At 35.6% G+C, this 15289-nt stretch overlaps 1 protein-coding gene across 3 annotated transcripts in view; it reads right to left on the bottom strand.

Annotated features, from left to right (window-relative positions):
- The window catches only part of SLC38A9 (solute carrier family 38 member 9), a 98613-nt gene that overhangs the window by 55756 nt on the left and 27568 nt on the right, over positions 1-15289 (bottom strand). For 2 of the 3 annotated variants that reach the window (XM_082651752.1, XM_082651750.1), the window contains exon 3: positions 2177-2309. In XM_082651752.1, the coding sequence (XP_082507878.1) occupies positions 2177-2309 (133 nt within the window). Of the gene's footprint in view, positions 1-2176; positions 2438-4120; positions 4206-15289 lie in introns of all 3 variants that reach the window. The other variant, XM_082651751.1, reaches the window with a different exon arrangement.

The raw sequence follows: 15289 nt of genomic DNA on the forward strand, positions 1-15289 counted from the left end.
ATAATAATGATAACAACAACAATGGGGACTAGAATAGTTGGGAAACACCTCAAGAAAGTGGAGCATTAGGACTCAGCAGGTAGACAGGATACGAACTGGTGCAAAAAGAAAAAATATCAAATCCTTCTCTCTTTATGCATATGATTGGTGGTGTCTTGCGGGCAAAGAATGTCTTGAATGCCATGCCTGGTGTGGCTTTGGAAACAACTATTTCCTATAGATACAAAAGCATATATGGAAATAGGTCTGCTGCCTTCTCTTTACCCTCAGTCCTCTTGAGTCTGAGTTCTGCTGTCTTCTACTATGGAGTAAAAAGAAAAAAGGGGCAGGACCATGTCTGTATCAGGCAGCAGATAAACCATGATATCTAGCAGAGCAAGTTCAGAAAAAGTGAAAATCAAAAGTTATCAGGGATAGGATTAGAAGCTACAGGATAAGAAATTATTAGGAGAGACAGAAAAATTGGAAGATTGGATCCCACACTCTCATCAGTGGTCTAGGACAGTGCTTTTCAAACTTGAATGTTCTTGTGATTCACACAGAGAATTTGTTAAAATACAGATTTTGATTCAGTAGATCTGGAGCAAGGACTGAGATTCTGCCCTTTTAACAAGCTCTCAGTGATGCTGATATTGCTGGCCTGTGCAGGTCACACTTTTATTAGCAAGCATCTAGGAGATGTCAGCAGCCAAATAATTTACTACCCTTCCCCAATTTAGAGTAAAAATATTAACGTAAGTGGGGAAATTTTCAGAAATAAAAAGGTGTAACTGTGTAAAGACCTGACACCTGTGGTTTCATATTACTCTTCCCTAAAAGGTCTTTTAGGAAAAATAACTTTGGGATTCTCAGAAAATGAGCATGGATGTATACACACAATCATTAAAAATGGTCATATTATTAATTTTAGATCACTGTTTATATACTGTGATTAATTAGACTCATCTCACTGTCAGTTAACAAAAGGGATTCAACTTGGTGTACAATGCTGACTTAATTTCCAGGCAAACAACATACACTCAGACCTAGACTGGCCCAGTTGGTATCTCTGAAGTTTGCTTCCATAAGTACAGTCTCTAGGAGGTCTGAACTAGACCCAGAGATATTGGATTACTTCTACTCCCCAGAAGGCTTAGATAATTCTGACATGGAACTAAGACTTTATCACAACTATTGATGTAAAGACCTAGGGGAAGAAAAAGTGAAAAAATTGGGGAAAAAAATTATCCCACCCAGAATATTTTGGAAGTCCCTACTATGATGACACAGAAGGAGATCTTAATAATTCACAAGGCTTAAAATGAGATATCTGTGTTCAAGTGACTAGCCCAGTCCTTGCCCCTCAGTAAACATTTAGAGTGTTGAATTCCCTTCTCCCTTTTTATTATTACCTATAAAAAAATCATTATTTTTTTCTCAGAATGCTTCATTTTTCTTTCAACTTCCAAATTTCTGAATATCGTTAATTCTTATAAGAAATGAAATTACTTACATATTTTTGATTCTAAGATAATAACACAGATTTTGTAAGATCGAGAGTCAACAAACCATAGCCCATGGGCCAAATCTAGCCTTCAACCTTAACAGCCCCTTTGGTAAGGGGCTGTTTAAATGATTATAAAACAAAAGTAGAGAAGAATATGCAACAGCAGGTGGCCCACAAAGCTTCAAATGTTTAGTATCTGCTCTTTGATCCTGCTTTTTGATCTATAAAAGGACATTACCAAATAGGAAAAAAATATATGTATGTATATATTTCAGTTTCTCACTCCTGTAGAAAATTTCTATAAACATTTTTCCCTTGTAGCTTCAAACTTAAAAATTGAATAGACTAACCAGAACTTGTTATTATTTATGTTATTAATCAATGACCTAAACTACTTCAACAGTTTATCCTCCTCAAAGCTTTTAGGATTATGGATTAGCAGAATTTTAATCCAACAAATCTCTAGGCTGTTGTCAACATAGAGAGATTGTTTCAAATTTCTCTATGCCAGGCTAATAAGAATGAACTAGCCTGAGATGTAAGACGTATTAATTAATATCTTTGACTTTCCATGATGCTGTCCTTGGAATATGGCCAGCAAAAAGTTCAACTACTGGGAGCTGCCGTGGCTTATGTTGTTCAGTTCATTTCAACTTAAGCTTAGACAATTAGCAATGCTTTGCCCCTTACCAGTGCCTTGTCTGCAGGAGCAGTGAGCCGGCTGTAGTAATGAATCCTCTTGTTCATTGCAGAGGCATGGTCACTAACCCTCTGAATGACATCATTCACACTGACGATGTTTGTGGGCTCTATATAGAAAGGCCTAGAGAAGGGAATATACACTTGACAAAGAACGTTCAGGCAGAAATTCTGGAAGTCAGCCATTGAAGAAAATAACTTCTTGTCCTCCATTAGAAATGGGATGTACCAAGGCAAGGCATTCACTTCTCACTTTTGGTGGGAAAAGAAAATGTCACAAGAGAAGTATTATCCAATCCACAGAATAAAGCTTTTGTTTCATAATGCTATTACTTTAAACACACTTTTTTAAACTTAAGGAATTTTGCAATAGAGGAGACATAACGGAAAGACTTTCAATCAGTTATTAAAAAGAAATATAGCAGCTGGCAGTTTTCAACAATGAAACTCAGACAGACACGGCTTTGAATGTTCTCTCAAAAAGCATCTGGCACTGAATCAGAGAAATTACAGACAAAAATGTTCCTCTAGTTAAGAGTCTCTACTCCTTCTTTACGGGCCAAAGTTACTTCTTATGATAAATACAATTCCTATTTGTTGGTTCATGTACTAAGGATTAGTGATCTCAACCATCTCCCTTATGAAACTTATCCAAAATACTATCAAATAGAACATCAAGATACTAGAGATATTTTGTCTCATTCTACTTTTCTTAGATTTCAGTAACATACCATTATGTTACTATTTATACGTATGCTTTCTCCTCATAACAATGTCCCAATCAACTGCAGATTATGGTTTTCAATCATCATTTTCAGTCATTAACCCATTCAGTTCCTTATTGAAACTCCCTCCATTTGCTTTCTTTCCATTAATAAACTACCCAAAATGGAAAGATCTGGCACAAGCTCATGAAATGACTGCATTCCTCAGATCCCCTGAAGTCACAAATGACACTGTCTCCCAAATTGTATATAATTTGCTATTTCAGATTATACACAGATCCAAATAAGAAAGGGGAAAAAAGCCAGGAGGTTTATCACTGGTTCCACATAAGTCTTCTACATTTACAGTTCTGAAATAAGCTTAAAAGTTATTAAAGTATGGTAACCATTTTTGGAGACACTGTTAATCTAATCTTGTGGGAAGCACTTGAAAAACCAAGTGACTAGAATTTTAGTTTATGCTATTTTTCCAAATAACTCTGTGATATTAGAGAAATTAAATTTAGCCTAGTCTCTCTAGTTAGCATACAGAATCTTTGAATCTTTCTTTTATTATTTACTCTCCATCACAGCATCTAAATTTGGTGGGTACTTTCTAGTTCAATCCAACAAATATCTAAGAGCACTTACTAGAGCAAGTATGTGGATACAGAGATCAACATGACATACTACCTATAGTAAGCATATAACTGCTAAATGAATTCATTGGTATCAATAAATCTCAAGGGGATACAATGAAAACGAAAGGGTCGGAGGCCAAATAAACTATCCCTACTTATAAATTTGGTAGGCTGAGATAACTATCTCGCCTTCCAAAGCATTAATGTGTTCTAAATAATTCACATCTCTACTGTGACACTCAGTAGTACTAAAAAGCAATGTAAAAATATTTATGTCTGGGAGACAGTGTGGGGTCACACTCTACAGGGCATTCTCTTCTTGTTTTATAAGTATGATATCCGACAAAATTAAAGCTACAGCTTTAATGCCAACATAAAGCAGAGATTTAAGCTAATCAAGGATTACTAGTAGAGACTAACAAGTATGATATTGATAGAAAGAGTTGTAGATGTTCTACTTGTAGCTTATTATCTGAAAATTCAATGGTATTAATATCAAGCACTAAGTTGGCTTGAAGGCCTGTTGAAAAGCAGTCCAGGAAGAGCTACATTACTTGGCTCCTGGCCTCTTACAGAAGTGTTAACTGTACCAGTTTAGTTGGCTTGGGTACTCAGAGAGCAGAATGACTCTGAAAGTTTTTCTTTTCCAACAGTTTTCATCAAGATGCTGAGTGCCTGTTCAAACAAATATTTGGGAATCTTTTCAATGCAGATTCTTTTAAAAAATATACAACCCAGCATATTTTAACTGAATTATTAGAAACATATGCTTAAAGCTTCATCTGAGAAAGCAAAAAATATAAATTATATTTCTAAATTGAACTTTAGTTGGATCTGAAAACACTTTTAAAATTAAAACTATACAGAGGACAATATTCAGAATAAAACATTTTTTGAAACTTGGGCTTTTTCTTTTGAACACAGGTTCACATGAGTGCTCCCTATCAATGTTACTTCCCATTTGAAATGTAGCTCAACTGTGCCACACTGAAAATAAATCATAATATTTTATGTAGAGGTTATATTTGTCTCACCTTAAAAATATTTATGGTCATGCTACAGAAAAAAAATGCTTTTAACGTTCAGCAAAATTTAAAAAAATATTTTAAAATGTGACTCAAAACCCTTTATTTTCATTTAATACACTTATAAACAAAGAAACCTTATTTCTACCTAACACCTTTTCTAGGTTCCACTCCTTAAATTCCTTAAAAGTTTTTGGCTTTTAAATCTGTCTCCACCCTTCTACTGACGAGTTATGCTTCTCTGAAGTTTAATAACAATTCCATGACTCTTAAGAAGGTTCATACTCAATATGAAGACCCTTCATTTAAAACTATTCCTTTAGGGCTTCCCTGGTGGGGCAGTGGTTAAGAATGCGCCTGCAATGCAGGGGACACGGGTTTGAGCCCTGGTCCGGGAAGATCCCACATGCGGCAGGGCAACTAAGCCCATGTGCCACAACTACTGAGCTGGCGCTCTAGAGCCCTCGAGCCACAACTGCTGAGCCCATGTGCCACAACTACTGAAGTCCACACACCTAGAGCCCGTGCTCCACAACAAGAGAAGCCATGTTAATGAGAGGCCTGCCCACTGCAACAAAGAGTAGCCCCCGCTTGCCGCAACTAAAAAGAAAGCCTACACACAGCAACGAAGACCCAACGTAGCCAAAAATAAATTAATTAATTAATTAAAAAAGAAACAAACTACTGCTTTATTCACATCTCAATGGAAGCTGCAACTCTCAAACATCTGCCAGATTGGAGTAGTTTGCTAGAAAATGAAAAGGCAATCAAGTATTCAAAACATCTTATACAAATAAACATTCAAAATAATGAACCCACTGTACTTGTATCTACCTGCTTGGTAGAACACTATGTCTGCCAGGCAGCTTTTCAATAAAGAAGACCGAAAAGAAGTTAATCAAGCCATTTTACCTACATTATTTATTGCTACAAAAAAAATATTGGTAACTTCTGGCTTGCCGACATGTTTCTTGCTTCCTCTGATGCCTAAATAACACCCCCTTTCACAAAAAACCTGCTCTACACTCCAACTTCACTGTCTCCAAAGGCTAAGCCTGTATAAGCTCTTCCCTTTCTATTATGGCTAATTAGTTTACTGGTTCTCTAGTTTATTAAATATTGTTTAAGTGCCAACCAAGTATTCAGCACTGTGCTAAATGTTAAATGATGAATAGGACATAGAACCTCAAGGATCATAATCTACTGGAGGAGATACATAAGTAAGCAATTCCAATCCAGAAAGAAAAATAGAAAAAGAGAGAAAGGGCTTATGAGCAATAATGGGAGTAAGAAGATTGTGTGATGCTGGGTATGTGTACAGTACATAGAAGGGGAAACTAAACCACGTCTGGCAGACCACTGAGGAAGCTATTGTTGAGGTGAATTCTAAAAGATATAAAGGAGTTAATCAGGGATGGGGAACAGGAGGAAAGAAATAGTGCTTCAAAGAATGGAAAAGCATGTAGAAAGAACCCAGAAAGTGAGCACAATATATTTTTTATAACTATAAGTAGTGAGAAGAGAAGTAGTAAGAGATGAGGTAAACCTGGGTTAGTACATGGAGGACTTCACATGCCAACAAAGACATAATCCTAAAGGGAAGAACTCTGTCTCCTTTGCTGATTCCTTCTCAAACCCCCAACCCTTAAATGTCAGAGTAACCCAGAGTTTAATCCAGACATTTTCTCTTCTCTGTCTACACTCAATCTCTTGGTGGATTTATCTAGTTACATAATTTTAAATATCATGTGTACGCTGATGGCACTCAAACTATTATCTTCAGCCTGAACTCCTGATTCATGTATCAAACTGCTCTCTGCTACCTCTCCCCAACCCCACCTCTAGGACTTCATTGTTTACCACACTAACCACAGTAGTTTCCTCACCATTCCCGTCACACCGCAAGCATGTACCTACTTTAGGACCTTAGTTAATAATTTCAGGTATAAACAAAGGCTCTGAAGCCCTCTTCCCTAAATATTTTCATGGCTTGCTTTTTTACTTCTTTCAAGTCTTTCCTCAAGGTCCCCTTTCTCAATGAGGCATTTGTCTATCCTTGTCACCATACCTAAAATTTCAACCCCTCTTCTCTATCCTTGTCATTTCCTATGCACCATCTCTGCTTTTCTACCTTACTTTTTCTCTTTAGCATTTATACTATCTAGCATAATCCATACTTTTTATTTATTATTGATTACCTCCAGTAAATGTAAGTTTCATGAGGGCAGGGATTTTTGTCAATTTGGCCACTACTATATTCCCAGGGGCTAGAATAGTACCTGGCATATCGTAGGAGCTCAATAAAATGTGGTGAATAAATGTATTTTGAAATAATTTTAGACTCATACAGAAGTTGAAAAAAATAGTACAAAGAGCTCCCATATATACTTCACGCAGGTTCCCCCCAATGATGACATCTTATATAACCACAGTATGATCATCAAAACTTGTACTGCTTTTATAATCAGAAAAAAAGTTAATAAAAAATTATAAGGATAATGCTTTTAACTTTAGTTTAAAACATTTTAAAATAAAATCTGTGGGAGAAATGATAGAGGCAATAATCAAAAGTATCAAATGCTATAAAAAATGAAAAGCAGCAACCTATAAGAAAATCAATTTATTGTGGTATCCTCAAGCAAATTAAAGACTTTTTCAGGGTTAGAAAATGACTGTCAAGTGCTACTGCTAAGTCAAATGAGATGCGGGCTAGTCGATGAAATGACCACTGGTAACCTGCATTGAGCAGTTTCAGTGGAGTGGTTAGAACAAAAGCTTGTCTGGGGCTTCCCTGGTGGCGCAGTGGTTGAGAGTCCGCCTGCCAATGCAGGGGACACGGGTTCGTGACCCAGTCCGGGAAGATCCCACATGCCACTGAGCTTGCGCTCTGCAACGGGAGAGGCCACAACAGTGAGAGGCCCGCGTACCACAAAAAAAAAAAAAAAGCTTGTCTGAACTGGGTTCAAGAGGAAAACGTGGTATGGTGAGGACAAATAATCCTTGCAAGGAATTTTCCGTAAAAAGGAAAGAGAGCAATGAAATGGTAGCTGAAGAAGTAAGTGTAAATACCATAGGAAATATTTTAAAAGAATAAAAAATATAAAAATCACCTATAATCCCACAACCAGTAATCATTAATAACATTTTACCAACCTCAATCTCTTGGAAAAAAATAGAATGAGATACCGCTATATGTTCATCAGAACGGTGAAAATTTAACAATCTCGCAATATGAAGCACGAGTAGGAGGTAGAGCAATGGGAACTCTAGTGGGAATGTAAGTTGGTATAATCCCTATGGAAAACAGTCTGGCGCTATCCAGTGAAGTTGAATATACACATACACTACCGCCAAGCAAATCCACTCCCAGGTATATATCATAGAAAAGTTCTTGCATATGTATACCAGGAGACACATATATTAATGTTTATAGAAGCATTCTTTGTAAGAGCCCCACACTGGAAACATCCCATATGTTCTAAAGTAGAATGGATAAATAAACTGCAGATACTTACAGAATAAAATGCTAGAAACCACTGGCAATGAAAGTAGAGTTATATACAACTTGGATGAAAATTATAATGCTAAACAAAAGTCACGAAAGAATACATACAGTGTGATCTCATTTACATGAGATGCAAACACAGGTAAAGCTGAATTCAGTATTTAGGGATACACAGACAATAAATTATAAAGAAAAGTAGGAAAATGATCACACAAATGTCATGTGAGTGATCACCTGTAGGGAGGAAGAGGGATGTGCTTGGTGAAGGACACATGGGGAACTTCTGAGCTGCAGCTAATTTCTAGACCTTGTTGTTGAACATATGTGTCATGCACTCTTCTGTATATATGATATATCATGTGGTAAAAAGAACTTTAAAAACAAATCTTAAAGTAACATATTCTTTCAAAATTTAGTAATGAGACCAAGAGGGACTGAAAAAATCTTGTGTACCATACAGAAATTTGCTGGTTATCTTGTGGCAAAATATCTTAAAAATTTGTCAAACTTAAGTACGAATTATCTACTTTTCTTCTATAAAAAGACAACTGTTCCAAATTCGTTGACCTCTTCTATGATGACTGTGGCTATCAACAGTATGCTACATAAGTACACAGCAGGTATCAAAAGCCAAAATAGCCACCCACATATCTAATCTATCTCCCTTCAAGGTAAAGATATTTTAACAATGACTGAGAAAGCAGTTGCTCTTAAAAGAACTCACAATATACAGAGAATATTCTGATAATGGATGTTTAAAAATGTTTCCATTGTTACATGATTTTATTGTTGAAAATAATGTCTGTCACCAATAAAAACTCAAAACTGCAGTTTTATAGACATGGAATAATTGGTCGAGAAAAACAAGGACATTCCTGAAGTATTGTATTTAGCTCCCCTCCAATGGAGCTTTCAGACCAGCTAGGCAGCTCCTGCATTCTGGCCAGAAGCCACTGGGTTGTAACAGTTTTGATTTTAATCCCAGTTAACCTGGGAAGGATGATTCTATTAATTTCTCCCCTTCCCCGAGCAAAGAGATCAGCTGCTTTCTGAAGGCTCTCTCTAAATCAATGCTTTTTTTTTTTTTGAAGCAGAGGAGAGGTCGGATGATAGACTGGAGAGAGAACCAAGAAAGGTGAACAAAGCTACTGGCTGTTTCCAAATTAACAGTTTTAAGCCACTAAAAACAGGAGTATTTTGGACTTTAAAAATAACATGGGATACCAGAATACACAAACTAGCACAGCAATCACTAAATGTAAGAACTGAGTCATATCAGGGAGGATAAATTTAACCAGGCAAATTTCAACAAAAACTTCCACATAATTGTAGGATGAGCAGAAATGAATTTCAAATCAGCTTGAATTACTATTGTGGCAAGGTGTTATAAGAGTCTCAAAAATAATAAAGCATATTCTATTGTTACTGTTAATATTATAAAGTGAAAGCAAAAGTTTTAATGTACTGTTAATAGATAAAATTTTAATTTTATCAAGATCATTACATCTTATAATTTAAAATTTTCTATTTTTATGTTTTATAATATACATAATTTATAAGTACATAAGTACATGTATATAATTTGCAAACGAACACACATACACACACATAAATATATACAGTCCCAAAGTTTTAGGTTGTTATTATTTTTTTAACTGATGAGGATGATATGAAAAAAGTCAATGTTAATAAACACCGGGTTGAAGGTTATGGGTTCTTTATTTTAGAATTCTAAGCTGTTACTAAGCCATGAGTAGACATCTTCATTAATGACATACGGACAAAGAACTTGACCTGAATATTAATTCTCAGGCCTAATTAAACTATATGTTTAATTAAATGCAGATTCTGCTAAGAATGAATTTAAAAATTCTTTCAATGCAATTCATGCTTTCAAATTTTGGTTTTTAAAAACATATAAATTGTTTTAATTCTACTGTCCTGAAAACAAACAATCTCTTCTTTCATGGTTACAAAATGATCAGTAACAGAAATACAAGGGTTTTTTTGTTTGTTTTGTTTTTAGTATCAGCACTGGAATGAGGCTAAAAGAATTATATAAACATCAGGAACTTTCAACAAAGTTAAGATGCTAGAAGCACCTGTAAGTAAATACAAACATAGAGTTCTTTAGTTTTTCACTAGGTTGATATAAAACAATAACAACACCAGCATCACCACATCCTATCTTCTATCTAGAAAAAGCAGTTCCAATGGAACATACTGACTGACATTCCACAAAGGAAGATTAACAATACTTAATTATAAATTATAATTAAGATATACTTAATTATATACTTAGTTATAAATAATTATATTAACTATAAACAAATAAATTACAGAGACACTGTAGGCTTCAACCTGTAATGTCATGCCAATTATTATTCTCCTTGTTACACAAATCTACCAAAAGAATTTCTGGAAAAGAAATGAAATTTCTAGTTTCAAAACCTAGTTATTCCCTGTTAAAAAGAAAAGAAAAAAAAAAAAAGCAGGGAAGAAAATTGCCAGGCCAGCATTTTAACTAAAATTTCCTCAAAAACTTGAAACGTGGGCTTCCCTGGTGGCGCAGTGGTTGAGAGTCCACCTGCCGATGCAGGGGACACGGGCTCGTGCCCCGGTCCAGGAAGATCCCACATGCCATGGAGCGGCTGGGCCCGTGAGCCATGGCCGCTGAGCCTGCGAGTCCAGAGCCTGTGCTCCGCAATGGGAGAGGCCACAACAGTGAGAGGCCCGTGTACCACACACAAAAAAAAAACCCCAAAAACCTTGAAACATAATGAAAGAAGGTAAATATTTCATTAAGTATATATATTAAGATAAATCTTATTTTTAATATATACATATGATTCTTCGGATGAACACTAAAATTGCTTTCTTCATTATCTTCATTCTGTTATCTAAAAATTGAAAAAACAAAAATTCATCTACTCTTTAAACAGACTACCAAAGAAAAGGAGCCTCTTTCTTATTCTTCTTCCATAACTTAAGAAAGGGATACTACTTATCATGCCTTAGAAGTCTTTATCACGGCTCCCAAGAAAGGTAAATGGGCTAAGAGAACTTCTGCTTTGCCACTGGAAAGACAGCAACAAATCGTCTACACAAACTGGCCTTTCAGGTGACCATGGCTGTATTTTCAACCCAGACGGCAAACACTGTAGTAGTCTGACCAGAATCCATTGTTGGTTGTATGACATGTTACTCCGCAAACCAATCCCAAAATAACAGAATAGACTGATAAAGGCAAGTGTCCAACGTGAAACCTGCTGCCAACTGGCTCTTACCAACTTTTACATATAGGAAAGTTTTATAAACAAAATATAAGATGTTTTAGTAAAAAAGAAAATAAACAGTGCTAGAAAGGGGATTTTGAAACAGGAACTTTCACATATTGCTGGTAGGAGTATAACGTGGTACAACCTTTCTAGAAAACAATTTGGCTATATATATCAAGAACCTTAATTGTGCTTTACATCCTTTTATTCTAATAATTATACTTTTGACAGTCTATCAGAAGGAATCAAAATATGGTTTAAATACGATATGTAGAAAGCTGCTAATCAAAGCACCATTTAAAATAATTAAAATTGTAAACAGCTTAATAAAACATTAAGTGGTTAAACATTGTTAAATTATGATATATTTAAATAATACATATTTATTTAAAATGATATTCAGAAAGAATATGGAAAATTGCTTACAGCTTTATGGGACATTTCAGTGATTCTTAAGAATAATTTTTATTGTAAAACTTTTTACTATTCCTTGAAACCTGGTACTTACCCCTTATTTATCACTCCTAGCTTCAGTCACTATCTCTACAGTTTATGGCAGTTAAAATCCTTGGATGACCTTGCCAAAGAACTCTAGGCTTGCTGCAAGGGCATGAGGTTCAGGGGGAGGCTGGAGGTTGTTCTGTTGTCCAAAAGGCTACTTTGATTAGAAAAACTTCATTAAAAGCAACTGTGAGGGTGGAGTGAAATTAAGGTGAGTGGGCCTCACTTTTTTAACTTCTCTAAAAGCAAGGCAAGAGGTATCCTAGGGGTCACAGCAGAAGTACCAGTCCCTGTGGCTGCTTACACCTGAGTCCAGAGTCTCTCCTTGCAGACTAGAGGTTGGTAGCCAAGGATACACAGGACAAATCTGGTCCATGGCCTGTTTTCATAAATAAAGTTTTATTGGAACACAGCAAGGCCTGTGCGATTACGTGTTATCTAAGGCTGCTTTCACTCCACAATGGCAAAATTGAGTCCATATGCCCACAAAGCCTAAAATATTTACTATCTGGCTCTTTACAGAAAAAAATAGTTTGCTGACTCCTGCCCTAGACCACTGAATGTTCTTACACAGAGCAATGCCTGCACCGAAACCCCCAAAGCACCTAGCCATCAGTACCATAGATGACCTCATTCTACTCCTGGCTGGGCTTAGCCATACTCTACAGCATAGTTACTCGCTGGGATATGATCCCATGGGTTATTTGTAATGCTGGATCAGGATGGGTTAAATCAGTATTTTTTTCCTAATGCAAATTGAGTACTGAGTTAAAAAGAAAAAAAAATATATGTGTGCGTGTTTGTATATATACATAACAAGCCAAATATTTATAAACCCTCATCGTAGTGATTCCCGTCCTTTTTTTTTGCTGAGGGTCTATCTCCTTTCCCAAAGTGTCTGGCACCAAAAAAGAACTTAGTGAATGTTTACTGACAAAAGGAAGGAATACAAGAACAAAAGGAAGGGAGGAAGGAAGTAGAGAGGGAAGGACAGAAGCAGAGAACAAGAGAAACAGGTAGGCAGGCAGGCTGGCAACTTGGGAATAGCTTACAATTGCAATTGCAATTATGATGAGCACTCAACAGAAATTTAAACTGAAAAAGTAGCACACTAAATTGTGTATAGTATATGAGCTCATAAAATATCATAGAAAAGGATAGAAAAAAATATACTAAAATGTTTTAACAACACTTGCCTCTATGTGATGGGAATATATTTCTTTATGCTTTTTTTCCCCAGAATATTCTCTATACAAGAACAAAACAAAATAACAAAACATCCCCTAAGTAGAGAAAAAAGATAATTTGTATCATCCTATAGAAGCACAGGTGATTTAAACATTGTTTCTAATAAAATGCGTTTTTCATTTTGTATATACTATTTTTATCCTAAATTATAGGAATCTTTATTTTCTGAATAACTTTTTTCTCATTATAAAAGTAGTACATTGTTTTTGTATGAGGATAATATAGAAGTTGTAGAAGAAAATAAAAACCACCCATTAGAAATAATCAGTTAACATTCTAGTATATTTTCAAATGAGTGTAGACCCACATACGTGCACACAGGTGCACACACACACAAAATTAGTTTTGTTTTTGAACTTTACATAAAGTGGAATCACACAATATGTATTTTTCTGTCTAGCTTCTTTTGCCAACATTATCTTTCTGAGATTCATCCATATTCTTGCGTGCAGCTGTAGACTGTTATAGCTGTGTAATATTCCATTACATGAAAATACAATTTATTTAACCATTCCTGGTTGGTGGGTATCTGGGTTGTTTCCAGTTTGGCACTCCTATGAATAACTCATAATCTATATTTTTGTACATGGCTTTTGGTGAAATGTGCACACATTTCTATTGATTATAAACAGTGTATACTCAATGTTAACAGATAATTACAAACCCTTTTCCAAAGTGATTATGCTAATTTACACTTACGCTAGTACTGCATGATCATTCCCATTGTTCTACATCCTTGCCTTGATTTGTTTTCATCATTGATTGATTTCTTACCTTAGGTTACTGTTTTTTGTTTCTTAGTTTTTAGTTTCAGATTTTCCATTATTTTTTTATTCAATAAATATTTTCCATGAATTTGGTTCTTTTTTACATTTCTAGTCAGTGCCAAAATTCTCAACCTTATTTCAGTTTCCCTGAACATATTAAACATAGTCTTTAAAAAGTCTGTTTCTGATAACTCCATTGTCTGGATCATCTGTCTATTGTGTATCAAGACTCTTAATTTCTAATCATGTTGTCTCATCTTCTCTTATGCCTAGCTATTTTTGATTAAGTACCTGGCATAATACTTAATAAAATTCTAGTATACAGAAAACAGTATAAGTAAGTTGAAGCCTAGAATAATATTATTTTCTTTAGAAAGGGTTTACATTTGCTTTTGGGAGCCAATTTGAGACACTTAGCAGTCCTAGATTACCTTAATCCAGTTTTAGGGATTGAGATGAGTTAAAGTTGAGCTACAGTCCCTGAAAGAAGGCCATTCTATTTCCAGTTCACTCATATTTCTAGGCTTATAGACCTTAGGGCTTCCAACCTAAAGCTTGCATGGGGCCTACCTACTATTAGTGAACCCTGGATTCCAGTTTTTCTCCCTCTAGCCTTGTAAAGCTATTGAAAGCTCTGTCAATTTAATAGTCATTCAGCTAATAAACTGGAATTGGCAGATACCCTTGAGGAAATGCTGGACTCCCCTCTCTTCGTTTCCTCCTTCTTCTTGATCTAGACCCCATTATTCTTCATTGTTTTATCAGTTCTCCCATGTCTTTAGGCAGATTAAAAAAAATTTTTTTGGTCAGTTTTTCCAGTTATTCTCAGCAAGATGGTTGGTCCAAATTCCTTAATCTGCCCTTGTTGTAAGCAGAAATCCCCCATGCCCTCTTTAATTAAAAAAAAAAATTATTAAGATATTAATTCACATACCATAAAATTTACCCACTTAAAATGTACGATTCAATAGTTTTTAGAACATTTATGGAGTTGTGCCTCCATCACCATAATCAATTTTTGTTTTTTTCTTTTTTTTTGGCTCTGCCATGAGGCATACAGGATCTTAGTTCTCCGACCAGGGATCGAACCCATGCCCCGTGCAGTGGAAGCAGGGAGTCCTAACCATTGGACCGCGAGGGAAGTCCCACCATAATCAACTTTAGAACACCTTCATCACCCCCAAAAGAAATCATGGACTCCATTAACCCCTCTCTTCAGCCCCTGGCAGCCATTAATCTGCTTTCGGTCTCTATGACTTTACCTAATTTAAATAGTTTGTATAAACTGAATCATACAATATGTGTCTTTTGCTGTGTGGCCTCTTTCACATAGCATGGTTTCAAGGTTCATACATGTTGTAGCGTATATTGATATTTTAATTCTTTTTTACAGTCAAATAATATTCTGTTGTATGGATATATCACATTTGGTTTA

Source organism: Grampus griseus (genome assembly GCF_964374135.1).
Source record: "Grampus griseus genome assembly, chromosome: 3".
Classification (NCBI taxonomy): Eukaryota; Metazoa; Chordata; class Mammalia; order Artiodactyla; family Delphinidae; genus Grampus; species Grampus griseus.